Raw genomic sequence first — 15,999 nt, forward strand, 5'->3', positions numbered from 1 at the left:
TCATGGAAAGCAGGAGACAGTGCTAGCACTTGCAAGCTTGTTGTGTTTTCAGTGTTTTGTACTTCTGTGTGCTTCTGCAGGAGGAAGAAGATGGTAGCCAAGGCAATGCATACCGTTTTTTCTTTGGGGGCCAGGACTGGGTATTTTGGTATGTGTCCACGTTTCATCTGAAGAACTGGAGGGAGTGGAGCCTGCATTCGTCCTCCTGTGTCAAAATTTTTAACCTTCCTTTGATGACGTTCTTTTGTCCAGCCCTCCTGGAACCTGAACTGACAAGTCTTAGCAGAGTAAAAAAGTGAATTGACGCAGACCCACATGTGCACTTTGTGGGTTTTTGTGTGGTCACAAAGTGTGTGGGTCAGGCGCTTTGCCTGGGACCACCTAACCTACATTAAAAATTGTATTAACAGCAGGACATTAAACTAAAAATTAAATGATCAGACAGATGAGTGCTTTAGTGTGAAAGTTCCTTGTGAGATCAGTATCCTGAACATCGGATGGTATGAGATTATGTGTTCAAGTATGTACCTGTTTTGGGGAGCTGGAAGGCCTACTGTAGATGGAATAGGGTGCAAGTAATTAATGAGTTTCTGCTCTCTAGGATGTCTTTTATGTCACATTTTGATCTGTCTTTGAAGATACAAAGCAGTAGTTACAGAACCTGGGGAGTGGGCTGTGTCAGAGTGTTTGTGGCTTTTTAGGAGGTGAGCAGAGGTCTGCTTTGAAAGCTTCTCTCTCCTGAACTCACCCCGTTACTTAAAGCATGTGAAGATTGAACAGCAAAGGTATTTACGAAGCACTGTATTGGTCTTTTGACTAATGGCAAGTATTAAGAAAGCTTATTCTAAAGAATGTCTGGGAGGTTGGCATTGAGGTCAAAAAAGTAAAGGTTCCCAGACAGTTGTTAAAGCAAAATTACTTGTGTGAAAAACTTGGGAAAAGCTTTCTTATTTAAAGTATGTAGTAGTAGTAATAATAATGCTAACAATAAAAATTTGGAATTAAAACACTTGGAGATTTCCAGAACACAGTAGAGGAGTTGGGCTAATCTTGAAGCTGAAATTGCCTGGGGAGCTCTGTCTTATGTTTCTGGTTGTGGAGCATAACCTGGGGAAGAAGCATGGGTGGGAAGGCTATGCCTTGCCTCTGTGCTGCCTTACTGCACTATGGGGTATGTCTGGGAGGATCGAGAGTGAATTTTTTTTCCATTTTTTTTTTTAAATTTGTGTGTATGAGAACTAAAGAAGCACCTGTTGTCAGTGTTTTGTTGTTTTTTAACAACAGTTAAACTCCTGGGATGGAACATTGCAAATCTTGAACAGCACTGCTTTGAAAACCCAGTGACTGTTTGGACTGTGGTCTTGTGTCATGAGTCACTGATTTGGGTGTATGCCTTCAGCTATTACCAGTGAGTGGAATTAGTGAGAAGTAGAAGGAAGAATTAAATAAAGTATTTGCCATGCTGCCTTGATCTGTACTCTTTTCTCTACTTTTGAAATCATAAAAATAGTGGTACAATATTCTGTAGGTTCTGCTGTGTGTCTGCAGCAGTATTTAGGTATCCTTGTATTAGTCTGAGTTTATTATGCTAAAATAATTGGATTAGTCAAAATGGCAAATTAAGTAGAACAGAAAATCATCAGAGAAGCGCAGGACAAAGTGTATGATTAAATATTTATCTACAGAATTAAAAGAGCAGTATATTTTAGCTTAACTTTTTAAAAAATATATTGCATTTCTTACATGAGATCTTCCAGTATTTTACAGTGGGAGTACTGTCCCCATTTTACAGGTGAAGACAGTGAAGAGTACATGCTGCATTTATCCTGTCGTGCAGAACTGGGAGTGAAATCAAAGCTTTCTGGTTTCCTAGCTCAGTGCCCACTTAATGGTAATCACCAGGCTGCTTGTTGGAAGAGCAGGGTCTGAAGTTGATCCTGTGTAAATGAGTTATCAGGTCTGCAAGGTGAAATTTAAATGCAGCTGTACAGAATATTTTCTAGAATTACCAGTTAACATTATCACATGCGAATAGAAACAGTTGCAAGCTGAAGCATGCCTTTGGGCATGGAGGGGTGAAGCCAGGAGGCTTTGTGTTGTTTCTGTGTAAAACAGTGTGGAAGCCATGCGTTCAGAGAAATTTTTGCCACTAGTTGCAGTCTGAGAGATGAGGTGTTTTTGACCTTGGTGTAAGTAGTTGCATGGTTGCCTTTTAAACTTGGTGAGGATTTGGACACATGCTGCAACTTTAGAGTGAGATTTTGGTGTAATTTTAAGTATGTTACTACCACTCTTTGTGAATTTTTCTGGCACTTAAAGTGGTGCCAAAGGCATGAGTATTAAATAGCCTCCTCCATACTAGTTGTGAAGCCTGTAGGTCAAGGTGAAGGCATGCTGGCAGGGCAGTGATTAATAGTGCATGTATGTGATGTGCATAGGGTCCTTGGTGGCTGAGGGCTTCTGGCCACAGAGCATGCAATTTCTTAACAAAAACTTGTGGTGGAAAACTGGGCTGTAGAAATAGAGTTGAAGCAAGTGATAAATATGGCAGTGTTAGTGCTCACAGGATTGTGTGGTTTGCTGATCTGTTGTAAATCAAGTAGGAGAAGCCAGCTGTGCTGACAAAAGTACCAGAGGATCCTGGAGCTCAGTTCAGTAAGTGGCTTTTGGTGGTGAGCATATGAATGTAGCAAGTCTCTTGTGTTCTGTAATACCAGGGTTTGGAGGCCTTCAATGGTAACTGGAGCTCACCCACCCCTTGGCTATGGAGTCAGCTCAGCTCTCAGCTTCCCTTTCCAGAGCAGGCTGCCTGCCTCCACCAGCTTGCCTTACTTAAGCCTGTACCTATTGCATAAGCCTCTGGGGATATTTACATAAAGCATAATTAAAAATCAGACATAACCTACCTCCTACAATGAGTAGAATTAATAGTCGAATGGCATGCATTCCAGATCAGTTCAGTACTAGGAGATTTTATCTGAGGCTTAATCTTTTGTTTTTGACCTGCCCCAAATCTGAGGTCTTAATTTTTAAACTGGGTTTTGAATTCAGAGTAAATACTTGGGTAGTTTGTTTTAAATTGGTGATGTTGTCTATTAAAGTTGTTACTGTGTTAGTGAATCTTCTTACCATGGCACTGCTTCTTAAATGGCATATACAATTATCTTTGGCTTCTTAGGCTAATTTAATAATCTAATGCTTATGCATTTTAATTTTCTGTATTATATTTGAAATAATGTTAATAGCAACATTTTCTTGACCATAAGGAATAAAACTCAAAGTTGATGCAAAACCAGGTAAATAATATTAGGCAGAAAAGTCTTTTCTCTGGAAAATTTAAGTTTTAGTTCAGAAGTTGATGTTTTTCTTATTTTGGCTAGCCCTTTTGAAGCTGAAAGTAAGAGAGAGGTGGAGCCAAATGGAAAATTATCTTCAAAAATTATTGACCAATTAGAAAACATTGAAGGATAATGGGTTCACATTTCTAGAAGTATTGAGATGATGCTTAAGGATGCAGAGAGCTGGTTAGTAGGGTGTTTGTTCATTCCCAGCCTGATTAGGCCTCTTATTCTTGTAAAAATCTCGTTAGGTATCTCAGTAACTTTGAAAGCCTAGCCTGTGGTAGCCAAAAACCATCTGTCTAGTTATGGTTAATAGTTACTATTCAAGAACACTTTAAAATGAACTGATTTCTAAAGTTTCTTGCAGAACTCCAGTTTCCCTTCAGTGCAGCTTGACCCAGTTGAGTACATGACCTAAAATAAATGTTAGCAGCCATTTTCTAGTGATAGGTGTAGAAAGTAAAGATGTGAAATATTATTGTATAATTATATAAATATGCAGTGCAACCCCTTGGTAAGGAGAGATTTAACAAATATAGCAGAACATCTATATTTAGTTACAAATTTGCACATAGGTTTTACCAGTCAACTAGTAACAGTTGGGGGAGGGGGGAAGTGTTCCTTTGAGCATTAGTGCAAGGCAAGACTACAGCTGGTGAATCATGAGTTCTTGTTTTTTATTGGGGCTACCCAGCTGCTCTGCTGTGGGCTTGATGTTGGGATGCTCTCCTCCCTCATCTCAGAGGACCCTGAAATACAGCTGTAAGGACAGCTGGATGATGCTGTGGGAACTTTGTCCTGTGCTTAGAGCTTAAACCATCCCTGTGACATTTATTTAAAAGAAGGGTAGGTGTGGAGGTAAGAGGAATATAAAGGCACATCTTTTTCTGTGCATGCATATGGCCTGGCTTTTTAAAACTGAGAGTAACGACATTATTGAATTGGCATGCCTATTGAAGGAGTTCAGAACTAGGGTATAGACCCTGCAGGTGAGGAGGCTGCATAGCTTTGATCTTAATAGGTCATTTTGAGTTCTTGTAACATATGAAGATTCCTTAGAAGTATTAAGCTGTTGTTGGAGGGTCATAGTGACTTTTGGATTTAAAACAGAGGCAAGTCTGACTTTTATGGATAAAGGAACCGTTATTAGATTTGTTTCCCACTTAAAACCTCATTAATAGACAGCTGCTGTATTTTTTCCCTCTTGACAACTAGCTTTCCCTTTTTGTTGTGAAGGTGCACAGGTTTCATTTTGCGTATTTTTTGAGGAATGCTGAGCAAGTGAAATTTATGGAAATACTTCCTATCACAGGATAATGTCTTCCTTTTACTCTTGCAACTCATTACTTAAGAATATTTTCCTAGGTAACATTGATTATTTTAATGTCTTCATAAAATACTAGAAAATTTTCCTAATTTTTGTGGTGTTCTGCATCTTCTGTTCAAATGTGTATCGAAAACACTTACTACCATAAGATGTAAAAGACTTGGTCCTGCGCTGGATCCTGTGACTTCTTCATTGCTTTTTGTGGGATGAGACCACTCACTCATTTTTGCCTTTTACTTTTAATAGGGAGTCATGCATGTTGTTTTCCGAATTTCTTTTAATCTTTAGCTCTTCCAAAGCGTCTCAGAATCTGAAGGAAAAGTGTCCCTGACTGAGGGGGTTGCTCATTGTTGAGTTACTGTGTTTGTCAGAATGCTGGTGGTAAGTGAGAAGGACTGTGTGTGTGACTGGCTCTTCTGACCAGGGGAGGTTTTGAAAATTACCTAACTGTATACCTGTCCTGCAGGAAAAATTATTCCCTGTTTGTCAAGTGAAAAAATGGATGTTTTACTGGCTAATGTAAGGTGGGCCAGCTGAGGATCACCTCTCTGGTTGTTTAAACATCTCATGGGCATTAAGTTTCAGTTAGGTCCATAACTTATTGTCACTTGCTTTCAGTAAAAAAATAGAGATTACTAATTAATGAAGATTTTCTTCTAGGAGAATTCCCAGCTCTGTTGACCTCTTCCTGCTCCAAAATCATGAATAAAACTAATGGTGTCGCATGGTGGGTGGGTAGTATATCAGTCATATTTCAAATCAAGGGAAAACAGGAGATCAGCTTTTAGGGCTGAGTGGTCTACTTCTGTTCTGTGTTCCTCCATCATGGTGTCTTCAGAGAGTCACCTAGTCAGAGCATGTGTTCATCCACATCATCATAAGGTAACTGAGCGAAGAGGGAGTCTATGAAGTGAATGCTTAACATTTAGGATTTGTTAAGGTAAACTCAATACCTTATATACATGTACATCTTCTGGTTCTTTTTCTAAAATTAAATAATTTAAAGCCCTTTCACTGCTACAACTTGAGTTTTCAGTGGGTCATACTTTAGATGGGGATCTCTGCTGTGTTATTCATTATGATAGCTTCTTTTAAATGGCTAACTGATGGATCAGTAGATTATTGTTTCTGCTGGTTTTGCAGTAGTAGAGTATCCTTAAACCTGTTTATACAGGCCTTGAAAAAATAGTTACCTTTCCACTAGCCTCAGCTCTGAGACTAGCAAAAAGCCCAATATGATTTTCAGTTTGATGTAAGTTTCCAGATAACTTAAAGTCAGTTAGTCACTTTAAATGTGAGGTGCCTTTCTGTCTGAAATGTGTAGTTTGGCCTGGGAACAGATTATTGAATTTTTAGACTGGGCTATGTTCATCATATCCACTTGTATGGTTTTGGTTTGTTTTTTTAATTGCGGTGTCCCTTTGGATTTGCAAGAGATCTTAAAAGGTCATTCCCAAGAAGGTGGCTTAGAATACTTTGTCTTGGATGGGTGTGAGCTTTTGCATCGGCAAACAAATGCATTTATTCATCTTCTGTTTTGAAGTTTCCTTCACTTCAGTTTAATGCTTGGGATTTAATACTTGACCGAAGATCCCAGCCTGAAAGCCCTGGCAAAATTAATGCAGCAATTATATTTTACATTCTAATAAATAAGAATGTTGTTACACCTGCTGTTTCATGGTTTGAGATGAGGAAAGAAGAGGTGCAGGATTATTAGATAGAAAAAATAGGGGGCAGAAGGGAATCTTAAAGCACGTAAAGGAGATAGAGCACTGAAAATTTATAATTTAGAGTGGGCGGAGATAGAATACGTGAAAATAAGGAGTGCTTTGTGTAATTGCTATTTTAGTAAGGTTTGCTGGTCTCCATTCAATGGTTTTCTTCAGTATGAAGACTGTACATACAAAGAACAGGCACTTGATTTACTGGGATTCATGTGAATTTTGGATATACTTAGATTGTCAGTTCCAGTTCTGTAAATGGCAGCTCCTTGCTGCAAAAGATTCTTTTGTACATCAGGAAAACTTGGTCATAGTTATTTTTGTTTACCAGACATTGAATATGTGATGGCTGTAGTCTGGTTTTTAACAGGTTGGTTGTTTTGGTTTGGGTTTTTTTCAGTAGTGACTGAAATAAATAATGCTTTCTTTTCTGCTATACAGAGAAACTTTTTTTATGTTGCCAGCCTCTTGACCCAAGAGGACTCACCCTGTGTGTTCTGTGACTTAGGTTTTTTTGAGGGTTAACTAGGGTTGCAGTTATATCTTGGGTTTACTGTTGTGGAACAGTGTTTTAATAAAAATGAATTGGAGATTTCTTGTTTGTAGAAGAACCATAAATCAAACAGCTCTGTCCAGAGGTGTGTGATAAGGTGTAGTTTTTAGTATTCAAAATTACTTAAATTGGTTATAAGGATATCTAGTGACAGGTGATTGCTTAAGAGAGAAATTAGGTAAGTGGTTAAATTTACTTGAACCATTTGACAGACGCTTGCTCATGAATGCCTGCTTATGCATTTAATGCAAGAAAATTGAAAACCCAGGATTAACAATCTCTGGCATAGAAGAGTAGTCTCATAAAACAATAAACCAGAACTAATGTTTTATCTGCATGTTTCAAATATTAGACATGATTTTGAGAAATGACTAGTGATTTGAGCTGCCAGGCTTGAGAACCTTTGATGGGGCAAGACTGAGCAGAGAGGAGCTGCTGTACAAATGTCAGGCCTCTCTTCCTGCCAGTTGTCTCACCCATCATTTTAGTCGGCTTAAGTTAATGCTGAGATGGGTTTATGTGTGTGCTAACACATCAAGAACATATGGCACAGTTTTATACACAAAAGTCAGACTTCTGGACTGCACTGTGTGGATGAGAGGCATTTTCCTTGTCTCTGGTGTCAAAGCATAGAGTTGTGTCCATCTTTATTTGCATTGTGTCTATAGCAGCATTTGCAAAATGAACCTGTGTTTTGAAATTAACTTACTACGGCCCAGATCCTATAGTTGCTTGTTTCATTATCTGATAACTGCTTAATGTATATTGGAGTAAAGGCTGGCCTTTAGGTAATTCTGCCTCAAGTTAGTCAACTTCCTATTGTAATTGGGACTAAATAGATTTGCACCCCTCCTCTTTCCCACCCTCCCAGTCTAATTTACTGCCTGCAAAATCTATTGTACACAGCTCAGCTACTAACAGGTCTGCTTAAATGTGTGGGGCAGTCAGATCTGTAGCCTTGAAGAGAGCTGATCTGATCTAATGGCTTGCTATTCATAGAAGAATAATATTCTAGTTTATCAAGCCCCTTTGTAAGTCTGTGAAATTCAGTAAAGTGCTGGAAAAGTATTTGCTTCCCCCACTTGCTTCCCCTCCTTCCCCGAACACCCCCCCCCACCCCCACCCCCCGTATTTTCTCCCTTTTTGATATGTTAAATCAACCCATGAAAGTGGCTGATAGCTGCCTGACTTGTCACAAGATGAGCAGTGAGCAGAAATTATTGTTAGTAGATTTTTACACTTCCTCTGTTCAAGGTGGTGGTGTCCCCAAGCATTGTGTAACTCCCCTGAGTTGTTAGGATACTTTGTAATCACAAGGTCCACTGGAAGATGATCTCTTGGCAATTCAGTGATCTTAGTGTCTTCTGTTTTCTTGGCCTGAAACTTTTTTTGTTAAAGTCTTCAGAAATTACAGTTCAGGCCTAACAGAGTGGGCGTGGTCTTATGTCATTAATTATGACTGAATTGTTTAAATTGATTGTATGTTGTTCCTGTGTGTTGACTCTGAAGTACTTCTCTGATATTTTCTTTTTCTGGCTTTGAAGTACCAAGAAGAGGCAGTGTTACTGAAGTCCCACCAAAAGGTTTTGTGAAAACACCTGCATTTGTGTGTGTTTTTTTCTTCCTTTATGCCATCTCTTGAAACTGAAATAGTAATGCCAGGAAGATACTTTAAGTAGGTTCAAAAATGTTTGACTAGCATGGCTGGGGGCAGGGGCAGGAGGGTGTCTTTGTGTGTGTGTGTGTAAAAGTATGCCTTAAGGTAAACCAAAGCCAGGCCTTTTGGTGGTGTGATATCTACACCAGGGATGTAGTGGTGCATCTGTCACAGGACGATCCTAAGTGTCATGTAAGTGATAGTCCTTCACTTCACTTTCTCATTGGAATAATTATTTTTTTAATGGTTTTGAAGTGGACATTTTTTTATATCTGGATTTTAAAGGCGTTTGATGTTAAATTTGAAATAAAAACTAATTTTCATTCTTTGTTTACTGCAGGGGTCTTCAAACTATGGTCTGCGGGCCAGATACGGCCCCCAAGGTCCTCAATCCAGCCCCCAGTATTTACGGAGCCCCCCGCCAGGGGTTGGGGGGGGAAACCAAGCAGCTGTGGATGACTGCCTGCCACTTAATCCACGCGCTGGCCCCCTGTTTAAAAAGTTTGAGGACCCCTGGTTTAGTTTTATGGTGTCTGACATCCTATCAGTATTCTCCAGTACTTTTAGAGCAGCAATACAAGCATTAATCAGTTATTTGCATTCAATGTAATAAAGGACACGAAACGTAAAGTATCAGAGATTGGGTTTATCAGACAAAACCACGACATCTTCTTGGTGTGATCTTAATAGCGTTGCGCATCTTGTTAATTATGGAGTGAAAATCGTTTAAATATAGATGACCAATTTTAACTTCATAGCCATGAACTTTCAGCCTGATTTACAGGCCTGTATTAGCCTTAAAGGAAGCCAAGGTACCTCTGCGTACGTTCAGTTGTATTTAGCCATATGTCCAAATGGAATTCTACAGAAATAATTATGAAGGGTTACCTAACACAAAAGAGGAAAAAAAAGAGTAGTTTGTTTGCTTAATAAATAGAAGTTTAGGAGTCCCAGTCAAGGGGTCACGTACTCATTATTTGTAGACTCTCCAGAAGTACAGAGCAAGCAGTATTGTTACTCCTGAAAAGTGTTCATAGCTCAGGGCATATCTGGAAAATGCAAGTTCAATAGGAGGCTTTAACAGCAGCTTTCTCTTTTCTGTGGATGCTTCTTGTAAAGATTGTCCTTCCCAGAAGTACTAGTTGGCACAAATGGAAGGAGAAGGTGGAATGAGCTGTCTGTGCTGCTGCCTATTGCCTGCTGGAGGAGGAGGTGCTGGTATAGCTACGGCAAGAAGCTTTTCCATGGTTTATAGCCTGTGTCAATAACAGGCTATTTGTGAGCAGGTTCTGGCTATTCTGGGAAAAGTGCTTTTTCTGCAGTAGTGCAATGTACGAAAGATCAGTTTAGACTTAATATTAGAAATGTGTTTCTAACCCTGTATGTCATTGCCCATCTTGTAAGAATTGCTAGTGTTAGATGTGATGTTAGTGGTTGCAAAGTCGCCTTTACATACCCCTGACCTGAGGTAAACTCAGTCATGGTACTGACATATAAATACTGATATAGTTGAGTCCAAATAGCTGTGAATATAGCTGCTATGGAGGGAAGAACCAGTGGTGTAACTGGATCTGCAGAGCTGTGAGGCTGCTGCAGTCCTTGGCAGAACTTCAGGAAAGGTCCATCATTCCTGTGCATGAGTGTGAAAATATGATGCTTTAGTGAAGTACGTTGATGTTCTGCATTCAGTGCCCTGTCCTCAGGACCTGTGCAGCTAGCAGCTTTTTTTGGTTTTTGGTTGGGAATTGCTCCTAGTTGCAATTGTTTTGGCAGTTAAAATAATGTCTTGAATCCATGTGTTGCTAATGAGCCTTACCAAGTAAGATGCTTATTAACTGCCTGAAGCAGCTCACAAAATAATCCAAAAATAGTACAGTGACTGGTTACTCTATCACTTGCTACAGATCTGATTAGCATAGAGCAGAGTGCCTAAGTGCCTAAGTTTTGCCATATGAGCAGTATATTAAGTCTTCCAGGAATGCTAACATGAAATCTGGTTGGTTTGGGGTTTGTTTCTTTTTCTTTTTTTTGTTGTTGTTTCACCTCCCTCCCCAGTTTATTTTTTGTTTAAAAATTAAAATTTGTTTGGTATATTTGGAGTATTTTGAATTATTATTTTTTTTAATTTCTTACTCTGGTTATCAGTGATAAGGTATCCAACTGTTCATCCTCTCTAGCCTTGTCTTCGTGCATGAGAAACTGCATTGATTTACAGAGATGTCAGACATCCTGATTTGAAAATGCATTGAAACTTGTTCAGGGAGACTGGCAATGGTACAGCTATTTTAAGATTTTGCATGTGGATTTTCTGTATTTTCACACTCAAGTTATATTTGTATTATTGATAGGTTATTAAGCTCTTACTAAAAATCAAAACAAAAACCTAAAAATTCATGTGCCGCAATAATGAAAGCAGCTGACTTTTCTTGCTGTAGTATAAGACTAAGATTAAGATAATGTATATGAAGCAAGACTTTTGTGTGAGACTTTAAATGTGTGAGGTCTTTGGAAGTACAGTTGCAAACCTAAAGAAGGGCAGAAAAGGCAGTAAGATGAAAAGAAGACACTGCACTGATACTACCCCATTTGTACCCTAAGTAAAAGCTGTATCTGTACTTCACTTTAAGTAGTGTTTGCATAATCAGTGTTCAAAAGACAGAATTTTAGTTTCCTGTAAGCAAAATACACTTCCTGTTGGGGGAAGAGAGGAATTCCTTGTAAGTTCATAGGGTATTTGTGGATGGTGAATTAACACTGATTTAGGTTCAAAGAGGTGTATTGTCGCAGATACTGGCCTGTAAATATATATGTTAGAGCTTGGGGCGGTGTCAGTCGGGAAGAGAATGGTCCATACCATTACCAAAGTGTCAAAAAATGAAATTTTAAAACTTGCAGTGCAACAGCTTCTGGAAGGTTGATGCAAGGCTGATGTGCTTACTTTTGCTTGGGTGTTGTCTGGCTGTTCCTGAGATCGAAAGTTAAGGCTTGCCAGAAGCCACTTTGAAAGATTTTGCAGTATCTGTTCTTCATAAGTGCAGCTGCTTCAGTGGTAGGTAGCATTTTTACCCCTTTTGGTGTGTCTTCAAAAGTTGTTAATTTCAAAATTCACTTCAAAAGTGGTGTAATTGAATAAGAAAAAAAATATCCCATTAGCATCTAATAAAATTTCTTGTGTGTAGTTCTCAGCTATATATAATAAATAGTCACTTAGGTACACAGTGAGATTTTCTGTTGGTCACCAGATCACACAAACATTGTTGTGATAGGAATAATATTTCTAGCATATTGGTGAGGCAGAGCGTGTTTTGTAGTCTTAGGGGAGAAAATGAAAAACTGAAGTACTTCTGTATATAAGGGTGAATTTTTCCAGAAGTCAGTTTTGCATCAGAGCTTATGCTGTCAGGGCATCCTCAAGCTGGCTAGGTGGACATAACCTGGAATTTGAGTTCTGCAGAAGGGAATCTTTTTGTAGGGGTACATTTTGCTGTGAATTGTAAATAGCTCTTCTTTGTTTGTAGAAAAATGTGTACCACTTGTTCAGGCGAGTAAATTTTCTATGTGTTTAATGTTCAGCTCTTTCTCACAGTGACATTTATCTTATTTTAGGACTGTTGTCTGGACTAATCTAGAAATCTTGCTTCTTAGCTTTAGTATCTGTGCCTTGGCACACAAGACATAATACCTGTAAGCTAGCCAATATCGTGCATATCCACTGAGATATGCATATCCACTCATGTTCTGTGTTCCTAAAAGCCACTCTTTCTCCCTGATGCCAATTGGATTCCATATGTTAGCAGTGCATTTCACTGGGCACCCACAAATTGACTTGGACACCAGGGGACAACATTATAGAACATTTACATATCAAAAAGAGGAAGAAATTAACACAAGTTGGCTCCTGAATAGCAGTGCTGTGTAGCTCTCCAGACTCCTGTTAATGTTGTTCACACAATGAGGCACTTCATAAATTTGCAGATGGCCTGACTCGACTTTTTTTGAAGTGTCAGCTATCCCTTTCTGAAGTTTTTGTGGGGTGTTGTGTGACAGGGCTGAATATGGTGGTAGTTATTCCTGGTCGGAGAAAGATAGGGGGAAGTATTAGGGGGGAAAAGAGAGAAAGGAAGATGAGACTGGGGCATGAACTGGGAAGGGCAGTAGTGATTGTATAATGAGCATTTCTCATTTCTATGGCATATTTAGGTCACCAGTAGCGTTGAACAGATAATGTCTAATTATGAAATAGTGGTTTTATCTTAAAAGTATTGCTGAAAATAGAGGAAATTATGCCTGTACTTGGGACAGAATCTGAAGGGGTGTTCTGCTCTAATGAGAGTACGAGTCGGGTATCCTCCTTGTTTACTCTGGCAAGCTGTCATAAAACTACAGTGTGATGTGTTGAGCAATTCCACAAGCTTGTATTTGGAGATCATGTGGGCCACTGGTGGGACAATGTTATTGCTGCTCAGTGGGAATACCTGCTTGCTTAATTGTTCTATGTGTCTGTTCTTGCCTAGAAAACAGTAACTGGGGGTAATACCAAGTGCCAGCATGGAAACAGATACTTTCGTTTTGAATTTAGTCAACTACCATGTTTCTACTCAAAACAAACAAAATCTTTGTGCTACATTAGTTGAAATGACTTTTAAAATAGAACAGAAGAGCATCTCGGGAAACTGTTCAGTCTGTCCCTGGCTCTCATGTAGGTTCATACTAAAGTCATTACTGATAGGGTTTCTTTTAATAACAAGGTAGACAGAATTCTGATGACAGAAGATGCTTTTGTGGCAGTCTGTTGTTATAGCTAACTATCCAAACATGCTTATCACTTTTTCAATATTTAATCTGAGTTGCCCTAGCTATAGTTTAAGATCTTGTTAATTGTAATTTTTACAATAAACCTTTCCATATAGAGTTTTTCTTTTGTGATTTCAACTACCTTTTCAGTGAGTTGACCAGATGATTTTTATAGCTGTCCTATAATCTACATTTTTTATATATATATATTTAATAACATATTATAATATATATAAAAACCATAATATAACCTACAGTTAAAACATGATTATGATAGTACAGTTAAATTATTTTGGTGGTTTTTCTAGTATTTTAGATTTAGCATAAAACTTCAAAAATGGTAAAATTATTTTTGTAACTTGGCAAACAGGTTGAATCATTTATTTTGGACCAAGAAGATCTTGATAACCCAGTACTTAAAACCACATCGGAGCTATTCTTATCGAGTGCTGCAGAAGGTGCGGACTTGAGAACTGTGGATCCAGAAACACAAGCAAGACTAGAAGCCTTACTGGAGGCAGCAGGTACTTTCCTTGTATATTTTTTTTTCTGAACTTAATTTGCACATAGATCTGGCAACCTGTAAATTTTGATCCTAGTGAAGTATTCACAAGTCTGGAAATTTACCATGATGATGGGGAGCAGAACATGGAAAACAAGCTTATAATTCTTACAGGTGTTGAGGGTTGCTTGGTCTACTCTTTCTGTATGTATAAAGTTAGAAAAGTTAATTTGAATTGAATGGTATTTCATTGATCAAATGAGATTATATGTGTTACCAGAGATTAAAGGGGAGAGAACAGAAGGAAGTAGACTTGCTAAAATGATGTTTTTTCTGCTGCTTTGGTTGATACATAATTATTAATAAATTGGTCCAGAAATTTACAGGTGAATTACTTGTTTCTCTGTTTTGACTTTAGCAAATATATTTTTCCATTCTGTAGGTCTGAGATATGACTGTTGGAAAATACATATTTAATGTTCATGTGCTGGAACCAGACTAGATGAACATAGTGCCATTACATTTGTTACTTTTATAGTGAAGGCTTGACTAATTTCAAGTCTTTCTAAGGTTTGTGACTCAGATGAGGGTTTGGGACGTGAGTATTGGCAATGGATTTGAAAATTACTTCTCAGTTTCAAAATTCCAAGGACAAAAAGATGTAAAAAACCTGCTTTGAAGCAAGTTCTGTTTGATCATTATGGGTGCGTATTCAGACTGCTAGTAGCGTACTGAAATTGCAGTTTTCAAATTTTAGCTTTGAACACACTTAAGAGCTAGATAAAATAGCGTTTACTTGCAGATGTTTAGAGGTAAAGCTATTTACAGTCTTAAAGGAGAACTTCATTCTGGGGAAGCAGGAGGGGCAAGGGACTCAGGCTTTGGGCTGTCTTTGCATTTTGAATTTGAAAAAACCCAACTTACAACATAGCATAGCTTTTGTCAGCAGAAAGTTGCAGCAGCCTAATTAAATGTGGTCTCCTAAAATTATTCTATCCTGATGTAACTCTTGGGGACCAAACTTTGCTATGCAGGGAAGATAAACTATTTCTGGGATACTCTGGACAGTAAGAGAATTTGAATAATCTGATCCCTTTTTAAGCATCTTTAAAATGAAAATGATTTTCAGTTACTGTCATGTACCTGATGACTGGTGTGTCCTGAAACCTATTGCTGGCTTTATAAATTGTCAGTGGAGACTTCTGATGGCTAGTGGTACAAGGGCAGTCAGTCTCTGAGGCATGTACTTACATCTAGGGTTGCAGTGTTCAAAATGATTTCACGGTATTTAACAAGTGTAGCAGGTACCATTGCTTCCTGTAATGCCTGTGAGAATACTTTACATTTCTAAGCAGTAGTTGGCCACTTGTCCCCAGGATTAGATTAAAAACAAATAATCAGAGGTTTCCATACTTAGATTCCTGGAGTGCTTGGAGTAGGAATGTAGAAAATGGGCAGAACAGAAGGAATCTGGAAAGAAGAGCAAATAATAAAAAAAAAGTGTTTTTATTTGAGGGCTTCGTCTCCCTCTAAAAAGACTGGACAAAATTAATGCCACTTGATGAATGAGTGAGATTGAAAGACTGAAATTCAACACTCTTGAGAAATTCCTCGTTAAGCAGTACTAGTCTTTCCCACTGTGAATTTGAACACTAAAAATATCATTAGGCTAACCTAAACGAGACACTGAGAATCTGGTAGTTCATGAATAAAAAGCATAGTCTGAAAGTGTTTGAAAAAGAAGCTAGTGTTTCTTGGTGATGTTCTAATATCTTTGCTGGATTTCTCTGGCTGGTTTGGCTGAAAATACCCTTTCTAAACTTCAGTGAGCTGCTAGGTTTCTGTCATGGCAACAAAGAAAGCAGACTAGTGTTGAGACTTTGTATTGTTTTGCAGCTTGGCAAAACCAAGTGATTTCTCTTGTTTTAGTCACATTTTAGTCCCCAGCATTAATGATAGCAAGCAAAAATCTTGCAGAAAAAAAAAAAAGCAGCAAAAGGTGGCAGAACTATTGTTTGAACAAGTAGTTTAGCTACGGCATTATCTGATGTCATTTCCAGGGTAGCGTGGCTTTTGTTGTGATGATGCTCTCTCCTGTGGGAGG

The 15,999-nt window shown here is 38.5% G+C and overlaps 1 protein-coding gene across 22 annotated transcripts in view; it reads left to right on the forward strand.

Moving 5' to 3' along the window:
• LOC119152012 (ankyrin repeat and KH domain-containing protein 1) overlaps positions 1–15,999 on the forward strand; it is a 117,101-nt gene that overhangs the window by 1,368 nt on the left and 99,734 nt on the right. For all 22 annotated transcript variants that reach the window (XR_005105645.1, XR_005105644.1, XM_037396565.1 and 19 more), the window contains exon 2: positions 13,764–13,917. Coding sequence is in view for 20 of the 22 variants with exons in the window: in XM_037396565.1 (XP_037252462.1) it covers positions 13,764–13,917 (154 nt within the window). In the remaining 2 variants the exon portion in view is untranslated. The remainder of the gene's footprint in view (positions 1–13,763; positions 13,918–15,999) is intronic.

This window comes from Falco rusticolus, chromosome 8, assembly GCF_015220075.1.
Source record: "Falco rusticolus isolate bFalRus1 chromosome 8, bFalRus1.pri, whole genome shotgun sequence".
NCBI classification, from domain to species: domain Eukaryota; kingdom Metazoa; phylum Chordata; class Aves; order Falconiformes; family Falconidae; genus Falco; species Falco rusticolus.